Source organism: Bombus pascuorum, chromosome 10, assembly GCF_905332965.1.
Source record: "Bombus pascuorum chromosome 10, iyBomPasc1.1, whole genome shotgun sequence".
In the NCBI taxonomy this organism is placed as follows: Eukaryota; Metazoa; Arthropoda; class Insecta; order Hymenoptera; family Apidae; genus Bombus; species Bombus pascuorum.
In genome coordinates, this window is record NC_083497.1 from 12,399,228 (window position 1) to 12,422,563 (window position 23,336).

The window sequence follows — 23,336 nt, forward strand, 5'->3', positions numbered from 1 at the left end:
ATAAACGAACGACTCTTTCGTTTCTCCTTTTCTCAATCACGCCCCCCCGTTCCCCTCTTCCCCCCCTTTGTTGCTGTTCGCTCCTTTTTTGTATCTGTCTTTTTTCTTAAATACCTGTTCTTTCGTCTTGGTCGAGCTATATCGCCTGTCATCCCGAAAGTTCAGCTTCCGCCCACATTCCCGTCCCTCCATCTCTGGCTCTCTTAATCTTTTCGTCAACAGGTATATTCGTGAATTCGGAAAACACAAAATCGATTCCCCGTAACGCACAAAAGGTATCCCCTTCATCTTCTTCGTAATTACAGTCTTTTTCTACTTTTTTTCCCTTTTTCTTCTTCTCTTTCTAGCGAAACGGTATCTCAAGCGTAATACAAACCGAGAAAAATATGAAATAAATACGAAATAAATTGTGGGGAAGGAAAAGCAAAAAAGAGAAAGGATCATCGACTACTGGATCGAAATAAAACGGGGAATGTAATTTTCAGCTCACAAAAAGTCACGAACATAATCGTGACGATCGTTTCGTTCGTGAACACGACTCGTCGAGCAACAACGTACGCACGATGCGATACGAGGCAATGATTGATTTTCATGAAATACAAAATATCGATTTATTTCGTGCGAAGAGGAGACACACGTATTATCAATTACAATTACAAGCTTCGTCATATGGACATTAACATTGTTTAATGATCGTTACAAAAAAGAAAAATAGATAATAACATTAAGTAACACAGATTCACGGTCGGCGGGTGAACACAATGCGGTGCTCCGCAATTCGAGCATGCAACATATAAATTTCTTACTGGTGAATACAAACGAAGCATCGACGCGGTGATATGTACGTGGCGTTAAAGCTCACCGCGGCAGAGGGAAAACGTAAGAGGAACGATGAAGAGGAAGAAAGATGACGGAATATAAAGAAACCAGGGGAAATCCGCGTCGATGGTTCGTCGGCTTTCGCCGGACACGCAACAAAATATATCTTTGGAAATGATTTTACGATCGCGTTATCACAGGAATCTCGAGGGTCCCATGTCCTAAATTCGAAATTCACAGCCTTAATCTTTGCCCGCACCCAACGGATCGAGTTCGATATTGGTCTTGAATTCTGAAACGCTACGTAACTACACTGTGTGTGGTGTCGCAAGAATCTCGTTCTAACTTTCACGAAAATCACTGTTCTAGGTCAACAGCCGCGTCCATCCGACGCGCAGCCCTACGATCTAATCCATTCGAATTTAGTCGCGTCGAAACTTTCGAACGATAAGGGAAAGAGAACTCGTTAGTCAAAGACGATCTCGCGCTCTCGTTCACCGCCTATTATCAAGATAATACCTAGATATGTACATAATACGGTAACCTACGAATATCTGTGCGCACACTCACAGCGTACTTCGTCACACGGTCTTTTGTTTTTTCTTTTTCCTTTCTTCCTCTTTTTTTTTTTTATTAACTGGAAATTCTTAATCTAGCATTTACCACTATCGCTATCATCGATATTGTCGTTATCAATTATTACGTTACCAATACTACCGCCTGTACTATTGTTGCCGCTATTATTTTTGTCTATTTCTATTGCTACCGCTACCACTACCACTACTTATTTCTAATACCGTTACTAATAATTGATTCCTCTTATTATCGTTACTATCTAAAAGTCTTTTGTCTCTTGTTACGTCCGAGACTGCGTCAACACAACGATCTCTAGAACGTGACGGATCATCGTTGACGAAATTCTTATCGAAATCGTTTTTGTATATTGTGTGCAACGAATTTGAACATGTACACGCAAACTTCTCATATCATTCAACCGTATACACACGTTCTATACCGACACACATTTTATCAAATAACGCTAATGACTAAATGCGAATAAATAAAGAGCGAAATGTTACCCTAAATATGTATAAATGCTGGCTAGTACACGCAAGGAAATTAAATAATAGAAATCGAGAGTGAAACGACGTTTATGCGATAGGTAGATGAAGAGAAGAATAAAAGGAGGGATGATAATGGAACGCGTTCGAATGAACTTTTCAACGACGATGTGAAATCTTGTAGGGCTGATTAAGGATGGACAAACGGACGATGGATCGGATTGAATCGTATTAGATCGAATTGGATCAGGTTGGATCGTGTCGGGCCAAGTCGGTCCAGGTCGGATCGGTCTCGTTAGGAACGATTACCGTGCTCCGTTGATCGTTGTGGAGCGTTCGAAGAAGCAGGAAACTCAGTGACTGCCGATATTCCGCAGAATAGCGCCGGAGGGGATCACATCGTTGCTCGCATCTTCGATGAGATCCAAATTTCTTGGTACCAAACAAACGTCAAAGGGGTCAGGCGTGACGGTGACACCGGCGTTGCCGCGCAAACTCGGCAAGGACGAGCCCTGCGGCGATCGCAACTCGAACGTGTGCATCAACGAACTAAAGAACAAGAATAACTCCATGCGTGCCAACACATCGCCCAGGCACATACGTCTGCCGACACCGAAAGGCATAAAGTATTCCGGTTTCTGGACTTTACCTTCGGCCGAGAGAAACCGACTCGGTCGAAACTCCTCGGGCTCCTCCCAAAGTTCTGGATCCATATGCACGGCATGCAACAACGGTACCACTTGGGATCCAGCTGGTATCGTGTAACCGTGCAACGTCACATCTCTGAAACATTTTTACACCTTTCAATCTTAACTATCTCACACGTTCCATCGAGATCGTGATTCATCCATTCATTCATCGCGGCGCCCCAATACTACGAAAATTGTATATCTATATCGGCGTCTCGTCTTTGTCCTTTTCTCTTTTGCTCGTCCACTCACCGCTTTACAAGATAGCAACGTTTTTCGAAAGCAAATAACCTAATTAGCGACTGGTTCGATTTTACTTTCGCTTTTATCGCGGTATATCGATAGATATTAACCCAATTGAAGAAACCCAATTATAGTAATGAGACGAAAGAGAGAATAATCTGGCTCGATATAATTCGATTAAAAAAACGAGGTTGGAAATTCGACCGACAAATTCTCGTAGGAATCGCGTTAACAGTGTTAACAAATATAATTACCTCGTCGTTGCGTGTGTGGTTCCCAAAGGGACTATACTCGATCGCCTAAGAACCTCGAGTATCGTCGCTTCGGTTATCGGAAGAAAAGGTAGATCCTCCAAAGCAGGCATCCTCGATTTTCCTACCACTTGGTCCAATTCTTCCTGTACCGCAGTTGCCGCATCCGGATGATGTAGCATTAAGATTATTGCCCATTCGAGCGTGGTCTTTACCGTTTCCATACCGGCAGAGAACAGATCACCGAGAATTTGTTGCATTTGGCGATCTATGAATAGTACGAAAACAAGAAAGAAATGAGTGGTGTAAAACGAAACGCGATTCTTATGAGCGAACTACAAATGTTTACGCAGTTCTCGGTTAAATTTCCTACGAAACCAAAATTCATCGATATCGTTCGTTTAAACCGAAAAGACAAATTCGACGTACGTCGCTTACTATATCATATTAGTTTTTCTATACGTATCTATATGAAAAAGCTTATGCTCGTTAATAAAGATAAACGAAAACAGCACGCAAAATTATACGAAATATTTAAAGTACTCGTTACGACGTTTAATAAACAAATTTCCATTTCTTTATCCATGAAAATACGAATGAAAATACAAATTTTCATAAATATTCGCTGTCTGTGTACGAGATATATCATCGGTGCACTCTCACCATGATTTTTCCCTTGAAAGAGCGTAGTCGCGCGACCTTCTCCCTTCGCTTTCTCGATCTCGAGCAGATAAGCGTCGACAAGGTCTCGTAAAGTACTTTCGTCGAACGTTGCTCGATGTTGGTCGACCGCCTCTTGAAAGAAATCGGCCATTTCCGCGCGATTTTCCGCAATCTTGTTGCGAACCTTTTGCAGGCAAGGCAAGTAACGCATCACAGGAATAAAGTTGACAGCGGCCATACTGCCGAACAACTTGAAACCTTCCTCGATCAAGTCCATGAATCTTTTGAACCTGTTGTCGCCATGTTGGAAACGTACTCCCATTATAATGGAACATATAACGTTGCTGATCGACATTCCAAGAGAAGCCGAAACGTCCGTCGGTGTTCCTCGTTTCGTCACCAATCCACGAAGGAACGTCTTAACCTCGCGCTAAAATTAGAACCAATTAGAGATTATTCGCCTTTTTTTCATCTATTTGATATCAAGTGCAACGAAGCAAGTATCATGCGAACATACAGTAAAACCTTGATTATTCGGATACTATCGGGACGTACGCCGTTCGGATAATCGAATATATTGGTTTTTTCGCGAGAACGTCGTTTATTTCGAGCTATGTTTAAATATTAATATTAGTCAAAAATAGAGATTTCCGAACAAAGATGTATTGTCAGTTTCAGTTGCTATTTATATTTCTTAATCTTTCTTACATGAGAGACTATTCTTAGACTTCTCATTAGTCGATCGTTTGATTAATTTTACTCAGGTTCTACTGTAGTACGTGGAAGAAAGAAAAACTATAGAAAAAGGAAAGACGAAATTTTGTAAAATGCAGCGCTCACCATGATTCTCGATTCCATAATTTTCTTCCCACCTCCCATATAGGTCATGCCGAAGCCTCTGAGCTTATCGTGAAGAAATTTTCTTTGGTCTTTCCACATAGCACCTTCGGTGTTGATAATACCTACGAGAGAAAAACTCTTGAGCTTCAAAAGTCAAGGGAACTGACCAGTTCGTAGAACAAAAAACCACTTCGAACGAATAAAGGAGATTCGACGTGTTTTAATTGGTTCGCAGCGTAATAATATAATAAATCATCTATAAACTATACAAGTTTTCCTGCCGGTAATCACGGAATCGAAAGAATCGGTGACGCGAAAAAAATAATCTACGAGCAAAATGAACGGAATATATCGAATAACAAAAAAAAAAAAGAGATAGAAGTCAGCTGGCTAAAAGTGGAAAACAGGAAAAAGGGAAGAAAGATTCGGCGATAAAATCGAACGCACGCGTGTAGCGGCGAGATGGTTGATAAAAATGTGAGAAGAGAAAAGAGGGAAGAGATAAGAATCTGGTGGGAAAGCGCAAAGTGAAAAATATGCGAGAACACGAAATCGAGATAGAGTTAGTTATCGGAAAACGAGCATGACAGGCGTCACGTGTTATACACTTACCATATCCACCGAGGATGTTGATGAACTCGGTATGCGGTCTGCCAGTAAACTCTTCCCGACGAAACGTGTCGCGAATCGTACGATGATCGCTAAGAACAACCACCAGTTGCGTTCCTAGTCGAGCACTGAACATTGGACCATACTTCTTTGCGAGTTCTCCGTACCGGAGGTGAACGTCGCCTTTCAAGAATGGCAAATAACCAAACACGGGTACACCCCAAGGCCCTGGAGGCAGAGAGTGCACATACCTAAGCCATTGCATGCACCTTACTACCAATAATACACCTAAGAACACGAGAAACGTGTAAAGGACCTCGATTCTCGTGCCACCCATTGCTTGCCAAGCCCATTGTGTCGCGTGTTCCACTAACATCGCGCTATATTCAATTACGCTCTTATAATAATACGTTTTGCGTTCGTTTCTCCAAATATTTCGGGAACGAAATTTCCCTTTGATTTTTCCAATTCGAAATAGGAAGCTTTTTTCTCTCAAACCCTTAATCCCGATACAACTTTATTCGTTTCTTCCTTCCTCTCTGTATTTTTCTTTTCTTATCGCTTTAACTTTCCCTCGGCTTCGTAAATTGTATTTCTACCCTTCTCTCGTTTACTTTCTCTTTTCCTTATCACTTCGACCTTTTCGGTGTCTAATATTATACACAGCCTTCGCTGTTACTTCCTATTCTTTCTCTTTCAGTTTCTTTTTCTTTTCTTCCCTCCCTCCTTTCTCCGCGTAGCACCTTCTTCTGTCGCCTCTTTCTTCCTTTCAACCCTGTCTTCTGTCTCCGCTTTTCTCGTCTCCTTTCGCTTTCTACGCCCCTTTCTTCCTTTCCTTCCCTCTTTCTCGCTTTCTTTCTCTCAGAACTTCTTCGGTCCCTTCTCGTCACGACACGTTCGCACGTCCCGACGAAAAACCACCGGTCAACCTTCCCTCTGGCTGGTTTCGTATCGGCACGAACACAATTTTCCTACTCGAAACGATGCTTCCGAAATTCGCGGCTTTAAGTATCAAATCTGACTAGGCTGGTGGGGCATAATCTGGAGGGGAATATAGGGGAATAGGAGAGGAGAGGGGGAAGGAGAGTGCGCGCGAGCGCGCTTCTGTGTAATGCGTATGCGTTTATGCGTGTGCGCGTGCGCACGTGTACGAGAGAGGATAATTGGAGCGATTTATCAAAAAAAAAAAAAAAAAAAAAAAAAAAAAAAAAAAAAAATGAAACAAAACAGAAACGATGGAAGAAAAATCGTTGATGCCGATTTAGTAACGATTACGCAACGATCGAGAAGGTTCGCCGAAAAATCAGGTAAAGTGAAATATCGCGAGACGCGGTGTCCGCTGTAACGGATAGAGAAAGAAACCGCGAATCGTATCAACTAGCAGAGACAATGAGTAGGAAAAACGTGCACGCACAGGTGATAAACGAGCTCGCTTGTTCTTACGCACTAGGGGAAGAAACGTGGTGGGAGAGTCAATGGAAGTATGGGAGAAACGAGTGACAGAGAGAGAGAGAGGGAGAGAGTGAGAGAGGGGGAGGAGGAGCTGGGCAATTATTTAATGGAATAGTGGAAGGTAAAAGAAGAAAAACGCATCGGAGTGGAATAAGAGTGTAGAAAGAAAAGAATAAAGGAAATAAGAGTGAGAAAAGAAAAAGAATAAAGGGAAGGAAAAAAAAAGTCGGTCACAGCCGCAGCCGAATTCACCGGCGCTCGCTACTTCGTGAATCGTGCGAGCCACGGGAAGATTGAGTGTACACTAACATACACCTTCTTGTCCTTGCCCGCTTATATAGTGACTCATCGAGTACCGGCCCCCCAGCGGCTTTAAATGGCCCCCCGGATGCCTCCCAATTGCCCCCGGCAGTCCCTGAATATGGTGGGGCAACGGTACAAAGAGGAGCAGAGACGGACGTAAAGGAGCGGAAGGAGTCAGGTAAGACGGTGGTCCGTTGAACGAGTTACGGTGACACGAAACTCGGTGGGGGTACGACACGAGCTTTGCCTTCAGGGTAGTGGACCAACTTCCGTCGAGGGTGCAAGGGCGGACTCCTTGTACCACAGTCTCGTTGGTCGAAGACCACGAGGTCTCTTCTACCGCCACCATAGAGTGGGGGCATTCGGGCCCCCTGCAGGGATTCGAAACCGTCAACCTATGGTGGGGATCGCTATCACCAAACCCAACGGTGCCTCTCCGTTTTACACGCAAAGGATCCGCTTCGGGTCAGCTATTCTTTCGATCTTTGCTTTGTCGTCCCTTCTCTTCCTCCTCCACCTCCTCCTCCTGCTCTTCCTCCTCCTCCTCCTCCTCCTCTTCTTCTTCTTTCTCCTCCTTCTCTTTCTCCTCCTCCTCCTTCTCTTCTTCTTCGACATGCGTTATACACATACAATGGAAAAGGGACAAACAAGAGAAAATTAGAACAGTGTCGCATAATAGATACGCGAACAAGGCGAAATACGCTTTGCGCTCTAACGCGCGAAGACGTCTCCTTCTCTCTTGATTTTCCTATTTTTTTGTTGAAAGTCTAGTTTATTCGATCGTGAATCGAATCGTAACCGATTGAACCGAGCCGCGAATTATTTCTCCGTTCAAAGGATAGAGAGCATTTTTCCTTTTCAGCAGATACAAGGTCGTAATCGCGAACATGAAAGCACGTTACGAGAAACGAGCGTGAAACAAGCGATAAGACGAACGATCGTTTAAGCCGCAAGATTGTTTCTTCAGCGTTTAAACGAATCTCATTTTTCACACAGCTACGTATACTGAGACAGACCTGGCCACCGCTGAACAGTCTCGCGGTTCTTCGGCGGTTGGGTCATTGACCCAGTTCGTATTCTTTCTCGATAGCCATGTCCGGTTTTCACCAGGGACGATACCAGAAATATCCCTTTTGCCATCGAACACATACGCGTTCTCTGTAGTAATGTTCGTTGGAAACCGGGAAGAACGCACGCTCGTTTTACTGCATGCGAACAACGCACACTCCACCGAGTGTTGTCACTTTACGTCTCGACTCCACGTTTCGACGATTCGACCAAAAATAATCAATTTATCGCTGTTAATCGTAAAGTTCAAGGCCTCGATTTCATTTGAAACAGCAACGATAGCTTATTTTCCCATACTTTTGCCTTTCTTCGCAACAAGATGTAACTTGACGTAACATCCTCGATGTAAAACGATAACGAGAGAAACGTAAGAAAAAATGGAATCGATCTTTGTCACTTATCTATTATCTACGCTATGTGTGTCACGAGTTACAGCTTCGATCGTTTCGATACCACCCTGTGATATTTTCATTGTTCGAATTTCGTCTTCTTTACGGCAACATCTTCCTTACGATAGTAATACATGCACAATATAGTAACACGATTAGCAACAGGTTTCACGACTTTTCTTCGCTTTCTGCCAAGTATGTCCAAGAAGAAGCATAAGTCGTGTAAATTGGTTGCGAAAACCGATGCGATGTCACTCGACGATCCGATTACGAGTCGCTCGTTCGTTTCACTCTGTAAAATTCGAATGATCGAAACTCGAAACAAGACGATAAACGTTATTCAAGTATAATTAGCGTAAGATTTTCCTTGGAATAATTTCGAATGGAAGAGAATAAGAACGGAGATAAAAAGAGGCGAGTATGAATTTCGATTGATAACAATTAGCGGGAGAAGACACACGCGATGAGACGACAGCGATAGATGCAGAAGAGTTCAATTATTATCGGACGCGTACATCGAACCCCCATCGCGAGACGAAAGGAAAATGATTCACCGATTAATACAGCAGGCCAATAACAGATACTGATTCGCCGAAACCAAAAAGAGTTACGATCGACTTAGCCGGAATATTGATACGTCCAAGTGCTACGCGTGTCTCGAGATAAATATTCGACCTTCAGAAACTTTAAACATGCATCGTATGTTTGTATGACTATTCGTTTCCTTTTACACGTACATCTATACGATAATTTTACGTATCTCTTGGAAAGTTGTCTTTCTCGTTTTTTCTCCGTGTCCAAGATCCATCGAACGAACCTATCGACGACGTAAGAATCGTTTCGTAACCTTTTTTTAATCGCGCGATACTCTCGATCGAACGATCTCGCGAACGTACGACAGATTTGACTTTGACTCTTTGACGATTCGAATTTCACAGAGTTTACATTTTGGAAAGGTGGGAAGGAACGATGCGACTCGGTTTTCTCTCGATGTCGGTACAAAACGGAAGAACATGGTCGTATAAAGGAAAAGAGAGGAAGAAGATGATGTGCCGCTATATCGTACTGATAGTTTGACCGAGTTATAGTTTAACCAGAGTATAATCTCATCTCACACGTCATCTCCCACCGTTATCAGCTACCGATGCATCGTCAGTTCTGGTTCAACTTTCTTGTCCCCTTTCTCTTATCGATTCCTCCTCGCTCGATAAACATCGTAATTCCTAATTCGACGTATCCGATCTCGTCACATTGTAGCACCTAGCTATCGGTGAATTAAACTGTAGACTTTTCGATAGGAGAAGGAGACAGGTGAAAAGGGGATAACTAGTACGCTACCATATACCGAAGTCCTCGTACTACTATATGTATAACTGTTACGGATCGTGAGCATGCGTGCACGTAAACGTGATCGATTCTTCGAATGTGTGCATACGCGAGAAACAACTTGCTCGCGTAATCAAGTTTGCGATTTCTGATTGTTTACATGCGAGGGCATTGCCCGGATGCCGTTTACCTTACGTACATTCCAGGTGTTACCACTCCCTCCTTCGTCACCTCGCGATTCCAACCTCCTACCGCCTTCCAAGGAACCTACAACGCGTACACGAACCGCACACGATCCATTCGCACTCACGCAGTCGTTCCCGCTTGCAGGTACTAGCGATCGAGCCGATACTCGACTAGGAGATGCATGAATATTCTGAGAAAAATTCGAATTATAACAGCGGAACGAGCCCACCGTCGGTCGAGTAGAACAGCCATTTCGCACGCTGACCCATCTAATCCCCGCTACCACTTTTCTTCGACTATCGCGTGCGTTTCGACGTTCCAATTCGATTCCTCTTTCGTCGTGTCCACGATTTCTCCTCGCCTTCTGTTCAAACAGAACGAAACCGAGCTGCTCATTACCGACCAGAGAAATTGCAACGGCAGATATCACGCGAGAGATAACTCTTTCGAAGATAAGAGGAAACTTTCGGGATTCGACGAAATTCAAGAGTTATTAACTCGTAACTGACCGAAGATTAATCATATAGAAATTAATGAGAGCGATTAACGTTACGAGTAAACGTGTGGATACGCTTAAACGATAGGCGAGAATAGATAATACGAGTTACAAACATTCCATTTTCTACGTAACGATTAGCCGATCGAGTCGATTCCAAATTCCCAAAGTTTGGCGTGAAAACAAATTTTATCGTTGGTCGATTTACGGACAAGAGCCGGAGAAATGCAACGTTGTATAGATGTACGAATATAACGCGTGTATAAATACAGATACAGAATGAAAAGGGAGAACGAGACGGGAAACGGGTCGTGTCAGGTAATTTTTAGCGATACCTACGCCCGCACAATCCACCTTCGAACGGGTTTCCTTTCTAACGGCTAATAACGGGCCCCGGACTCCGGTTGGGTACGAGAACGCGGTTTTTGACCGTCCGTTATTCCTTCTTCGAACCGTCTCCCGAATCTTCTGTGGAAGCCCCCCGTGGGACCTTCGGTCGATCCGTTAGAAACCATAGTGGAGTCTCGCCACGCGGCCGTATTTTAATTCTTGGCGGTCGAATGTCACTGCTACGGCTGCTTCCTCGCCCCCTTTTCCACTCTTCCACCGACCCCTTCCAATTCCTTTACGTCTACATATTGTCGATAAACATGGTGGTGTGTAACCCTGTTCACGCTTTTACCCTTTTACTCGTTTACTTTAATCTCGTGCATTTTCTCAGTCAAATAAATTTCATAGCAATCTCGTAAACACCGTTTTCTTTTGACACGGCAACAACCATTTACCCTAGGAAACTTTCTATTTTTTTAATCGATCGGATACAGATTCGATCGCCACTGCGCACAGCTCGTGTCTTGACTAATTGCGATTCGCAAAAAAGGACGTCGTACATATTGCGAGCACGTGTAATATACGTGCGAGTACGTAACACTCGGGATAATGCCGGGTGAAGGACCGAACCGTGCATCGGATGGATGAACTGGTTGTCCGGTTGGTCGTGTGCTCGGTTGCTCGATTGCTCGATTGCTCGCTTGCTCGCTTGCTCGCCCGTTACCATCACTGACCACTGCCAATGGGTCGATAACCTGAGACCTCTTTCGCAGCCGAAATTTTCGAAGCTCGTTCTAGCATGTCGAATCGAACACGAAACACGGAACACGAGACGTGGAACACAGAATATGGAACATGGAACACGCAGACCACGTAACAACATCTTTTCCTCCTTGCCTTTCGTCTTCTCTGTCACCTTCCAGCTGCGGGGCTGCGGCAGTTCACCGCGTGCCCAATTTACAGCCGAATTGGCGCGCATTCTGTATCAACCTCGATTCCTTTCCGTCTTTCTTTTCCGTTCTTTTCTTCCCTTCCTTTTTAGAGTGAAACGTCGCGCCGAAAGAAACGCCGACGATAACATTCGAACGACACGATCGCTCCAGTGGCATCGTCGTCGCGCTAATTCTCTTTTCTTTTTTCATCGGTCTGCATACACCGAACGATTCTACTTTCCAACGTAATAGATCCCCTTGCGTTACGTAAGAAGCGCGAAACCGGTGGATATGTGGCTCGCACAAACGATGTCGTAGCACGATGGCTATACTCGGTCACGAAAACGACAGGGAACGAGCGCCGCGAAGTTATGCGGATCTTCCTTTGATCGCTGACTGTGTACGGATTTCTCGGTTCGCATTTGCCCGCATTACACGCATTCCTTCGCACATCATCGTTTCAACGCCCTCCACCGATACCCGCCACCGAATGGCCCAATGTAATTGCAAAATCCCGATCGTCGAAACCTTGTTGCAAAATTTGTCAAAATATTCCCTGCCGTGAATTTCGTAACGCGGCCAAGAAACTGGGTAACGAAATCGAATCGTCTCTTCTTTCTACATGCTTTTTGTCCTCGACTCGACATTCGAGAGTTTCGAACGCCGGCTATCGCGGATTTAAGAGCCTCCTGTTCTTCTATGCCTACGATTAAAATGATAACACAACGACGAAACCGTACGAGGCGAATGACGCTAACACCTTCGAGTTGGAGCTCGAAGGAGAACCTCGAGGTGAACGACCGCGGTAAAGTGGCATAAGTGCCGTACACAAACCATGTTCCAACTTATACCGATCCGTTTGGTCCTTCCTTCTCCAGTCACTCCAACTTTATAATCATCGTCTGGTCGAAAATTTTACGTCTCATAGTAGCAGGATAGCGACGACGAACAAAGAATATCGTCAAACAACAGCGAAGAATACTCGACGTATTCTATGATACCGCGTTAACCTATATTTAGGACAACTGCATCATATTCCAACGAAGCTGTTTTCTACGTCCACATTCTCATAGTCGACATAGTCGACATTCTAAGAGCGATCCTAGATCTTTTGACTCTATTACCAGAACGAATATGTATATGGTTTTGCAAACGGAATTGCCGGATCGTCTAACTCTGTCCTCTGGCTCCATCAACGATTGCAAGCAATCTGCTCTCACCGTGAAAATAACAAACTATTGATACAATTCTTTATGTAATATCGTACAGAGATTCGTCGATACTAAGAAATAAACGGAAAACGTAATAAACAGTACAAACTTGCTAAAAAATGGTAGGGTTGAAAAAACACGAATGAAAAGAAGATTTGGGTCAAAGATTATCCTGCCACCATCGAAGTAAACAATCAACGAAAATCAAAGTTTCGTTAAACGATCGAATCGCGCTTATTTTTCTACCTGTCAGGTTTTTTCTTTGCTTTGACAATTTTGTCGGTCATCGTCGCGTGACAAAACGGAAAGGATAAAAAAGAAAATGTAAGGTAAACGAGATAAACAAGAGGACAAGCAAAGAAAAAGGAAATAGTTTTGTTGGTATCTTGTACAAGTACACAGCAATTAAATCGACAAGCGGTCAATGCTCGACTGACCTCAACAACAGTAAAAGTGACAAACGGCTCGACTTCTCGTCCAAGTCGGCCGCGGAACTTGATTTCTCGATTCTTGCCCCACAGCCTATCAAAATGATCTACTCCAAGCTCAATTAGCCTTCGAACGATCTGCATATTTCTCAATTCGATATTCATTTTTCCCTTTATTAAGTAAAGGTAATTCATTCAGCTATTTCGATCGCTTCCTTCTCTTAACTCCAACCAAAATCCCGTAGATTCAGGAGCCGGTGCTCGAAGTCGGTGTACGAAACTGTGAAAAGCCTTAGCTCGTTGTACACACGCTCGATACACAGCAAGACTACGAAGAATTGTAAATGTGATCGCAGGCTGATTGGTAGGGATTGGCGCGAAACGAGATCGAAATATCAACGCATGCCTCTTAAGGGGCCTCTACACGTTGAAACATGTTGCGATGCATGCATCGACACCTAGGTTGCATGATACATGTTACAATGTATGTACATCTGTATCGGCGAATCGGTATCAAAATCAACTTGTAATAACGATACCGAATATAATCTTGTAGGAAATCAATTTCCTTTCGAAACGAAATCATCGAGAGGGTTCCTGATTTATTTCCAGCGAACCCATACGCAAATATTTTCTATAATCACGTTGTTCGTTCGATCTTAGTTCTTTTAATAACGCGAAATTAGAAAATCCGTTCCTCTCGATTAGCCGTCTTCTCGCTCGTTTCGTTGCTATTCTTTAATCTTTCGTTCTATATAATCAATATACCTCCTATTAATGATAATAATACCGGAGTTGGAAGATAATCGGACATTTTGAAACACGTGTTTCAACATCGTTATCACACCACAAACTGAATAGAATCGGTAATGTGCAGGTAAACTGAAACCGATGCAAATTTCATGGAACCTAAGTGTCGATACATGCATCGCAACATGTTTCAACGTGTAGAGCGGGCTTTAAACAGGAAACCTCTGGTTGGTATCTCTCGAGGAAACGTTCGTGTTCTCCGAGTCAGGGGCGTATCACGCGTCGGTATTACAAAAAGATCATTTTTCCAATGATTAGAATGGTCGTTAAAGCGAATTCCGATTTATCCACGTGTACGTCGCAGCGAAAGACGACGAAAAACGAATCCTCTATTCACGCACGTACGAACGATCGTACTTTCTATCGTACTTACCAACGACTCTCTAATTACGCGATGAATCTATACACAATGAGTATTTACAATGAACGTGCAATTACGATTACCGGCTATGATGTATGGTTTTTTTCTTTTTTTCTTTTTCCCCCCTTTTTTTTCACGGGACATAGACACAACCGCGCACGTATACGTACATAATCCTTTCATCCTAAATACGGTAGTACTTGCTATAGTTGATCGATGTCGAAGTTCTATCGATCCGTTCCTGTGACCAGTCGTTTACTACGATCAATCGGTATGCGACGTGCTGCACACTCGCTCTTACCTTTCGGATCGCATGATCCAAACCTTCGAAAGGACGTTGACCGGTGTTGTACCAAGAGTGTAGCAAGTGTATCAAATGCTTATGCAGCTGGGCATAAGAGTATGTCGCGTGCATCGTGTGTACACCAGCGAGCCGAGTTACGACTCGCAGGGGGAAAGAAACTCTCTAACAAAAGAGAAAGAGACAAAGAGAGAGAAAGTAGAGTTTCCTCTTGTACATATTTGCAACGGGCACGCGTATATCTTTTAATAGGTTGTGACAGAGACCGAAACGAAATAGGGAATAGAAAAGTGCAAGCGAACCGAAATCCGAAACAGATAGGAAACGAAGAAATATGGTGTCTATCTGCGCTGTCCAACACCCGCACCAAAAGACGCGATCGATGCGTCGTCGCCGTCTCACTGCGCTCCTCGTCAGCTAAATACGAGAGTCTCGGTCATGTCGTTTAGTTAGATCCTTAAACGCTTCGAATTAGCAAGCTGAAAACCAACGCTGCGTGGGTATCCTGCGTGTCTTGCGTAAAAGAACGTTTTTTTCGACCGGTAACCGGTAAAGGCGAAATAAATTCGTTAGGAAATTCACCGTACCTGCAAAATCCTGTACGAATGATTTATTACGTATTGTTATTCGAAGAGGTATCGTGAGATTACAAAATCCGCCATTTACTTTTAAAAAGTTTAAAAAATCATTTAAGGCTAATAGGCAGAGATGGATAAAGAGATGGAAACTTTGTTCAAGATCGTACCGTCTGTATGAAAAATTGTTTCTTCCCTTGTAGTATATTTAAAAAAAAAAGTACGTATGTACAATTCTTAGCTGTCCTGCGAACGTTCGAAGTTTCATCTAAATCGGAGTCGAATCGCTCGCTATCTTTTCTTCTTAGTTCCACTAAAAAATTAAGAAATATCAAAAACACTGCGTGATCCTGATTCCATGGTAAAGGACTGTATGTACATATGTGCGTGATATATACGTTTGACTATCCAATCGACTAGAGATCGAACTTTGTATTTTCCTTTCTTTCTGAAAATCTCGAAAGATTTGACATTCCTTTGGAGTAAGACGATCGCCCGATAAATCGGAATCGAATTCCTTGCGAGAGAAATACCACGTCTGACGACCCTGGGCGGCCAATCGTAATTACGTCATCGTAGCGACAGATATAGAATCACTGTCACTTTCAGTAAATACATATAAACGCAGGTCATAGTCCCTCATCATTTCTTTCTCATGTTTCTCCGTATGCTCTCCTATCCTTGATTTTTCTCCTTCCACCCCTACCCTGTTCCTTCCTCGCACGAACTACTCGATATCTTTCCCAATTTTTCCTTTACCCCTAATAATACAACTTTCTTGGCAGTCTTAGAAATTTATCTTCTCGCATCGTCACGGGCAAATATTTCTTTTAAATATACATAACAATTTGAGAAGATTATGGATTCTAAAAATAAACTCTTGTCACTGTTACGGGGTTGTGTAGAAAGCAGTAGAAAATACCCAATTTGCTCCGAGTCATCGTCAGAGTCCTTTAAATAGGATAAAAGTAAAAATATTTTTCCAAGCGAAAAGACGAAAGATAAAATGTCAAATTTACGTAACGCGTTATAGAGGGTGTATGTCGTGTCGATCTTCTTGCAATTTTTCCATCGCCTTAATGGACAGGGGACCATTGTACTTATGGCCAACCGCTACGTAATCCTCTAGTTCCTCGCGTCTTCTTCCCACCGTCTCGACTTCAATAAAATCCGCATGAATGCCGAGCATTGATAAATTCGAAACAAATTGTTGCACAAAGTTAAAAAAAAATTTCTTCGTGTAAACTTCACACGAGTAGCGTAGTTGTTTTACCTGTTGCGTCGTGGTTTACCATTCCTACCATTCGCATTCCGTGTCGCGTGGAAAGGAAGAGAACTCTCGAGGGATCGTTTCAAGGGTTTACCAAGTACAGTGTCAAATAAAAATATTCGATTAAAAAGAAGGGGACCGCTATAATCGTATGTATCTGGGTATTTGGGTAGTCTCCGTTTGGTAACCTTGGTTATAACCTCGTTTCGAGAGTATGGCATACGGTGTCGACCGTTGAACCACGAACCACGAATCACGAATAGCATTCGTCCGAGGTTCGGGGTTCGATGTTCCAGCTTGTTCTATCGTCTCCTTTGATCGTCATCCGCGATCGAAAACTCGCCAATCTTGCGCCTGTACTTTCCTGATCGTTGCCTCTGCGACGATTAACGGATTGGAACTCACGCGTACATAATCTTATTTGTGCTTTCGAAATCCATTGCTTCGCCCTTACGTAATATTCTTTCGATCTAACGTCGATTCAGTCTCTCTTTCGTTAAAAAGGTAAAAGTACTTTAGCGAAATACGAAGAGGCGCGGAGCTTGGTATTTTAATGCACACGTGTCGATGAGACTTCTGAAAATACTTTTTACAGCTGATGTTTCGTTAAGCAATCAAAAAGAGAGAAATAAAGTAGAAAAGTGAGAAACAAGTGAAGATGAAAGAAAATCGACGCGTATCCATTAAAATAGAATGAACCGTACGATTCCGCGATAGAAATTATACAGTTTGATTAAATCATGCCTTAAGTGCATTCGTAAAAATAGAAGCACTCGCGGTTTCGATTTTTTAGTGTTAATTTATCAGGCTATTATTACCATTTACGAGTATATTACGACTACACCATTTGACAGGCATGCTCGTTTAATCGTCGTCTAACCTCGTTATAATCATCGCTCATCTCGATGTAAAGGTAACGTGTCATAAAGCTCTGGCAAGGCGACAGTTAATTTACCGTTTCATTAACAGTGTGTTTTCTAGTTGACATGAAACGCGTGAACGGTCACCGTTAGATACACCGTAACTAACTCGCTATTCGATGGTCTTTCATTAACGATCGAAAAGGCTAATGTCGAATCAGTGCAAACCAAGTGGCTGCTGCGCCGGGTGCAACATCCAACAGTCCGCTTGTCCACCGAGATCTCCACGACAGATTATTCTAGCGCCTCCTATTCCTCGACGAACTCAATGGAAACCTTGTTGCATACGTAAATATCATTATCCCTGTCCAGCTCACGCAAGACCTTATCGACTTATACGTTTCACCGATTTCGACTTGCTGTCCCAACATTAAACCAAACATCATCACGTGAACCCCAGATGGTTAAAGTCTGTTCACAACCCACGAATACTCGTGCGCTGTCATTTCTAAGTTTCCAGAGATTTTGTTTGACGTATAACGACCGTATGCGAATTTTACAAAAATGTACAAATTAATGACGAATTGGTAATTAGAAGCAACACTTATTACCTTTACATTTTCTATCTGTAACATGAACGCAGGCTGATGCACACAAAACTTGGACTCGTGCTAAATGAAAGAAAAGAAAAAAAATAGAGGAAGGAAAGAAGAACAAGGAGCATTTTAGTGCGTAAACCGTAACACTATCTTTGCATAAATGGCAAGACAAGCTGCGAACGTTATCTTGAAAATCACATAAAAAGCTCAAGTTTAGTCGACATACGAAACGTCCTTTCCTCTTTCGTGGCAAACTGATAGACGCAAAAGTATGCGACGCTACGCAGTCAGACGCACCGACCGATAAAATAACAGGTTTGTTACGCGTTTGCGTTTATTCGTCGCGATATCAAATCGGTAGCATATCCGTTAACCCTTAAAAGTTGCCATCAAAAGAAATCACGTTTATATTATTATGGATAAAATCTCACGGTATTTTTTTCGGTTTCTTTTTATCTCAATGCAATTAAATAGTTCATACTATTACGCGGTATTAAATTAAAGATAGAAAAACCATCTTTTACGATGCTTATGCAAATAACATCGCAGTGATGTTATTACGGGACAATAATACTAAAACAAAATTCGCACCAGGCGAAATTTCCCTTATGAGTTAAGCGAATGAAATGCAATTTGACGAAATTTAACAAAACGAGCCATCTTTATTCCTTATCGTCGATTTTCATTCGCCGACATAGTTTTCTATGACTAACCGATTAATCGATGGATGAACAGTCCTTCTTTACGCGACACTACATTCTGATCGTTTCGAAACGAACCTGTCCATCTATTCGAGGCAGATTTCCGAGAAGGATAGATAGTGCCTGATGGACAATGGGAGAAGAAAGGCAAGACGTTACTCTCGACGATCAACCTCGACAAACCACTTTCCCTTTCCCCGACCGTATTTTCGAATCGTTGCTTACTATATAAGTACGGAAGCTTCCACAGTAGTAATTTATCATCTTTTCCATTTCACAGTGTGAAACAACAAACAATGGAAGTAATTCGGCAAGAAAGTACGCAGGTAGACAGAGCATGAGCAGAGACGATTGCAGCTGACAGATCAGCATTGATTCATCGATTCGTTTAACTCGCTAACGCCGTGCTCTGTCGTCTATATTTTTCATCTACAGTGGCTTATGAAAGTATTTGAACGGTTATAGAAACTTCTTCTGAATATAGTATACATATTATACAAAAGATTTTATATGAGAATGTACTATACACAATTTACCATTTCAATTTCACTGCATTTATTAACATCCGCGATCTTTCTACCAGTTTAGAAGACTCTTTGTAAAGTCTAACTTGTAATTAAAATATTGAGGGATCCAGAGATGAAGAGTCGAATAACGAAATCGTTCTACAAACGTTTGACAATTACAAACATCAGTTTTACTATTGTCTTTTGGAAGGCAATTTAATCGGTATATTGTTTTAAGTACTTATGATGATTACAAAAGATTAAAAACATAGCAGTTCGATTAATAAGAGTTTTATAATTAAAATACATCTTGCTAAAAATATACTGATCTTTGGATACTTTCGAACAGTAATGTAACGTCGCAAGTGGTTATTTTCTTGTTTCGCTACGTTCGGCTCGATGTTCACCCTTTTTTCAATTGCGAAAATTCAAAAGTTCTACCAAAAATCTAACTATATAACTGTTTTGCATCTAGAGAGCTCACTTTCACGCCCGCCGGGTTTTTTTCGTCATTAATGCGACAAATTCAACGGTCGTAATTCGTAACTACGGACTGAGAAACCACGTATTTCGGAAACGTAAGTCGAACCTGTTCAAGCGGTATGTATATACATATATACATATATTGCGAGAACTCTTGCTAATCCGAGACGTAACGCTTTCATTTGACACACGTAATACGTGTATGGGAAAACGAACAAAAATCACTTTTACATACACATTTTTAACCTTGAGGAGTCTGCTTTATCGCGTTCAGATTGCAGTACAAAACGAATGGCACGATATTTTAATCGTAAATATCTTTCGTTCGATGAAATTTATGATTAAACTAAATGTAATCACCTAATCTTTATAATATCGCGATCTTGCTCTGATTTTAGCAATCAAAGAAGATTTTTAACGTTTCGAGAAGACGATTGAAAGGAGAGAACATATCGTTGCAAAATGGCCAAAAGAACGTAGTAGGGTTAAGCGTGATCTAACTTTGGTCATCCGTGAAATTGACATTCTGTGTAACGAAATAATTGGGAAATATGACATTTACATTATTATCGAATATATGCAGACGTCAAGAGTTTACGTCACTTATCTAACTACGATAAGCATGACCCAACCTACATATAATACTTTGCGCGAAAAAATACGTCAGGATGGCAATATCTGCAGCACTAGCGCTGAGACGCCTGGCGCCTAAGTATCGAGCGCCTGAACTGTTATGTATGTATGTATAGTATACATGTATCGCGTCCATGGGTCTCACTCGTATCCTCAAAAACACGGGCAAGCAGCCAGATACGATCGTATCCTGGTCATCCGAGTTTTCAATGTAGAGAATCACTTCTCTAATTGTAAACTTTCCAGTAGTTGTGTGCAGTACAGTAGCTATTCAAATTCGTTTCTCTCTGAAGTACGTAAATACTTGCACTGCATCATACGTATCCGCTAAATGAAAATTGTTCGTTCACAGTATTTTATACGATTGCCCGGTTTCATTACGGTACTAATGAAATTTCGAAACGTTTGACACATAATATATCCATAAAAGGTTTCAGCAAATGTCCGAATACTTTCGCGAGCCACTGTAGATACTTTACCTACGCGAATGTAGACAGGAAATGCAGAATCCTATTCAGGATCAGTATCCAGAATGGCTGTCGACGAATAACAACATTTTTTCTTTTATCGATAATCACTGGAGAACGCCTATGTTGTTGCTGATGCGAGTTTTGACGCTCGCGATGATACACCTACGACCGATTGCGTAAGACATTAAAGTTAGCGCGCGCGGGCTTGGTCTTACTTTCAGCGTGTCAAGGACATCGGCGACAGACCCTGTCGGCCTAATTCCGTAAGATCGTTGCCAGGACGTGCGGACATAAAAAATCTCACCAATGTATTTTCTCTCTCTCTCTTTCATTTTTTCCGTTTCCGACTCTATACGATACGCAGGCAGATATCATACCGACTATCACGGTCTATAATCACGGCTTCTATGTACAACCGAACAAGTATACATACGCGCACATATACAAACAGACAAAACTATTCGAACCTCGATCGTTGTACTTTAACAAGTTTGCGTAATCTTTTGAAAGAGTAACGGGAAGCTAATTCAAAGAAGAAACTATCAATTTACCACGAAGAAAGATATCTACGTATCGATGATTTACGTGTCGTAGTAGTCGTTGTCTCGTGTAACGTTCGTATCGTGTATGTCAGAAGTGGAGATTTTCTTGGCTCTCAGGAAAGTACGCGACGATAGACGCGTTGTCCTTGACACGGAGCGAACACGCCGTCATCGTCGTCGTCTCGAGTACTCGAATGAATTTTACTCTTCAGGCGTCGAAAGTGAAACACCCAAGCTATTTAGAGGCAACGTGACTGGAAATTTTTAATCGAATAAATTATTGCTCGGTCTACGGACGATTATATTTGGACATTTTTCTCTCTGATCGCTCCTTCGTTTCCCCTGTTTCCGTAGCTTGTACTTTCAATTTCGTTTCTCGTACCTTTTACCCTTCTTTCTTTCTCTCTTGTACGCGACAACGTCTTCTTGCTTTATTGTACGAAAAGAGAAATCATCATTGAGAAAATGTGTGAAAAAGATCGTGTAAGTAATGATAACCGTTAACATTAAGTTGTTAGGTTAAACAGTTGCATAATATGGAAGCGTGCCATTCGTAAAACTCGGTGAAATCAATTGAGTTTGTTTCTAATTTAAAAAAAGAATGTTCGTAATATGTAGAATAAAACGTAGTGGTATAGTAGCTTTCACGATAGCCGATAGTATTACGTAAATCGTCCTAGGCACCGTTTGAACAATCGTTTTGATTTAACAAAGTCGAAATTCCTTTTTTTGCCATTTCTCTTTTACATTAATAAACTGTATTTTTTATTAAGATACCGTCTTCCTTTAATGTAACTTGTATGGGGAACCATCGTGCATAATTCGAATCAACGCGATCATCTGATAAAAGGGAAATAAGAAAAAGAAAAGAAAGAGAAAAGTAAAAACACGCTTCGTTCGATACTGCCTTTCCTTCCTTTTCGTCTACCCTTTTATCAGTCTTGCACAGCGAATTCATAAAAATCGAATAATTCTCAGGCAAATTACTTATTCGTCTATCATCTAACCAAACAACCATAGATCGCGCGAATCGACAAGTTCGATGAACCTTTTGATCGAATTCCCTTCTGTACGCATTGAAAAAACTTTGTTCGTGATCTCATCGAATCTCTTTATGAATAAGCTATTTCTCCATCGCATCTACGTGTCGTGCGATTCAATGCCAAAATCGTTTCAAAATCATTTGTTCGAGTGTCGTAATGCGCGTAACTACTTGATCTTGAATTCTGTACATGATGTTGTCGCATGTGAGCTGATTTTCTTCCTCTTGCAATTAGTATACTTTGTTTATTGTTCGCCCGAGCCGAAGCACCCAGTGTACCGAGGTTCTTCTTCGCCTGTACTATACTAATAATACGTACACGATTATAATGAAAATGTAGTATATACACTTATGGAAAATTTGAAGATGCAAGAGTGTACATGATACACAATATACATATAATAAAATGTCTAAAATATAGTACTAGAATCTATCCTCGGTTCGAAAGATTGGAGGTTGATTAACAGATTAAATTGCATGTTTAACACACAACCCTTATGTAGCGATGATTAGGTCAACTATGATACATTTATTTTGTCGATAATACAGTCACGCTAATAATACATGGTTTTCACTAGCGATTAGATAGCTATTACTAATAGTTGGATTATCACGTGATTAATTATGTTTACTTTTGCTGGCTGTATTTCCTGGCAATTGTATGCTAATGATTTTCTTAGAACTTTAAAAGTCCTTCTCCCAGTTGAAACCGATGCGAGATCGAGGTGTATAAAATTCCAGAATAGCAACAATGTTAATTTCTATTCGATGCTGTCAGAATACTACCACTCCACGATTTCATTGCATATTTATCGTAAACTACGCATGACAATGATACACGTGATCTTTCATCGTGTCATCGCGTTTCATTTCGTTTCATCTGTATT

At 41.8% G+C, this 23,336-nt stretch overlaps 1 protein-coding gene across 2 annotated transcripts in view; it reads right to left on the reverse strand.

The window, feature by feature from the left end:
- Window positions 1–597: 597 nt before the first annotated feature.
- LOC132911181 (cytochrome P450 18a1) overlaps window positions 598–23,336 on the reverse strand; it is a 31,648-nt gene continuing 8,909 nt past the window's right edge. Inside the window, exons 2-6 of one of the 2 annotated variants that reach the window (XM_060967602.1) lie at window positions 5,179–5,403; window positions 4,567–4,688; window positions 3,727–4,156; window positions 3,067–3,331; window positions 598–2,663 (exon numbers count right to left, since the gene is read on the reverse strand). In XM_060967602.1, the coding sequence (XP_060823585.1) occupies window positions 2,234–2,663; window positions 3,067–3,331; window positions 3,727–4,156; window positions 4,567–4,688; window positions 5,179–5,403 (1,472 nt within the window). In that variant the 3' untranslated portion in view covers window positions 598–2,233. Of the gene's footprint in view, window positions 2,664–3,066; window positions 3,332–3,726; window positions 4,157–4,566; window positions 4,689–5,178; window positions 7,459–23,336 lie in introns of those variants that run through there. The other variant, XM_060967600.1, reaches the window with a different exon arrangement.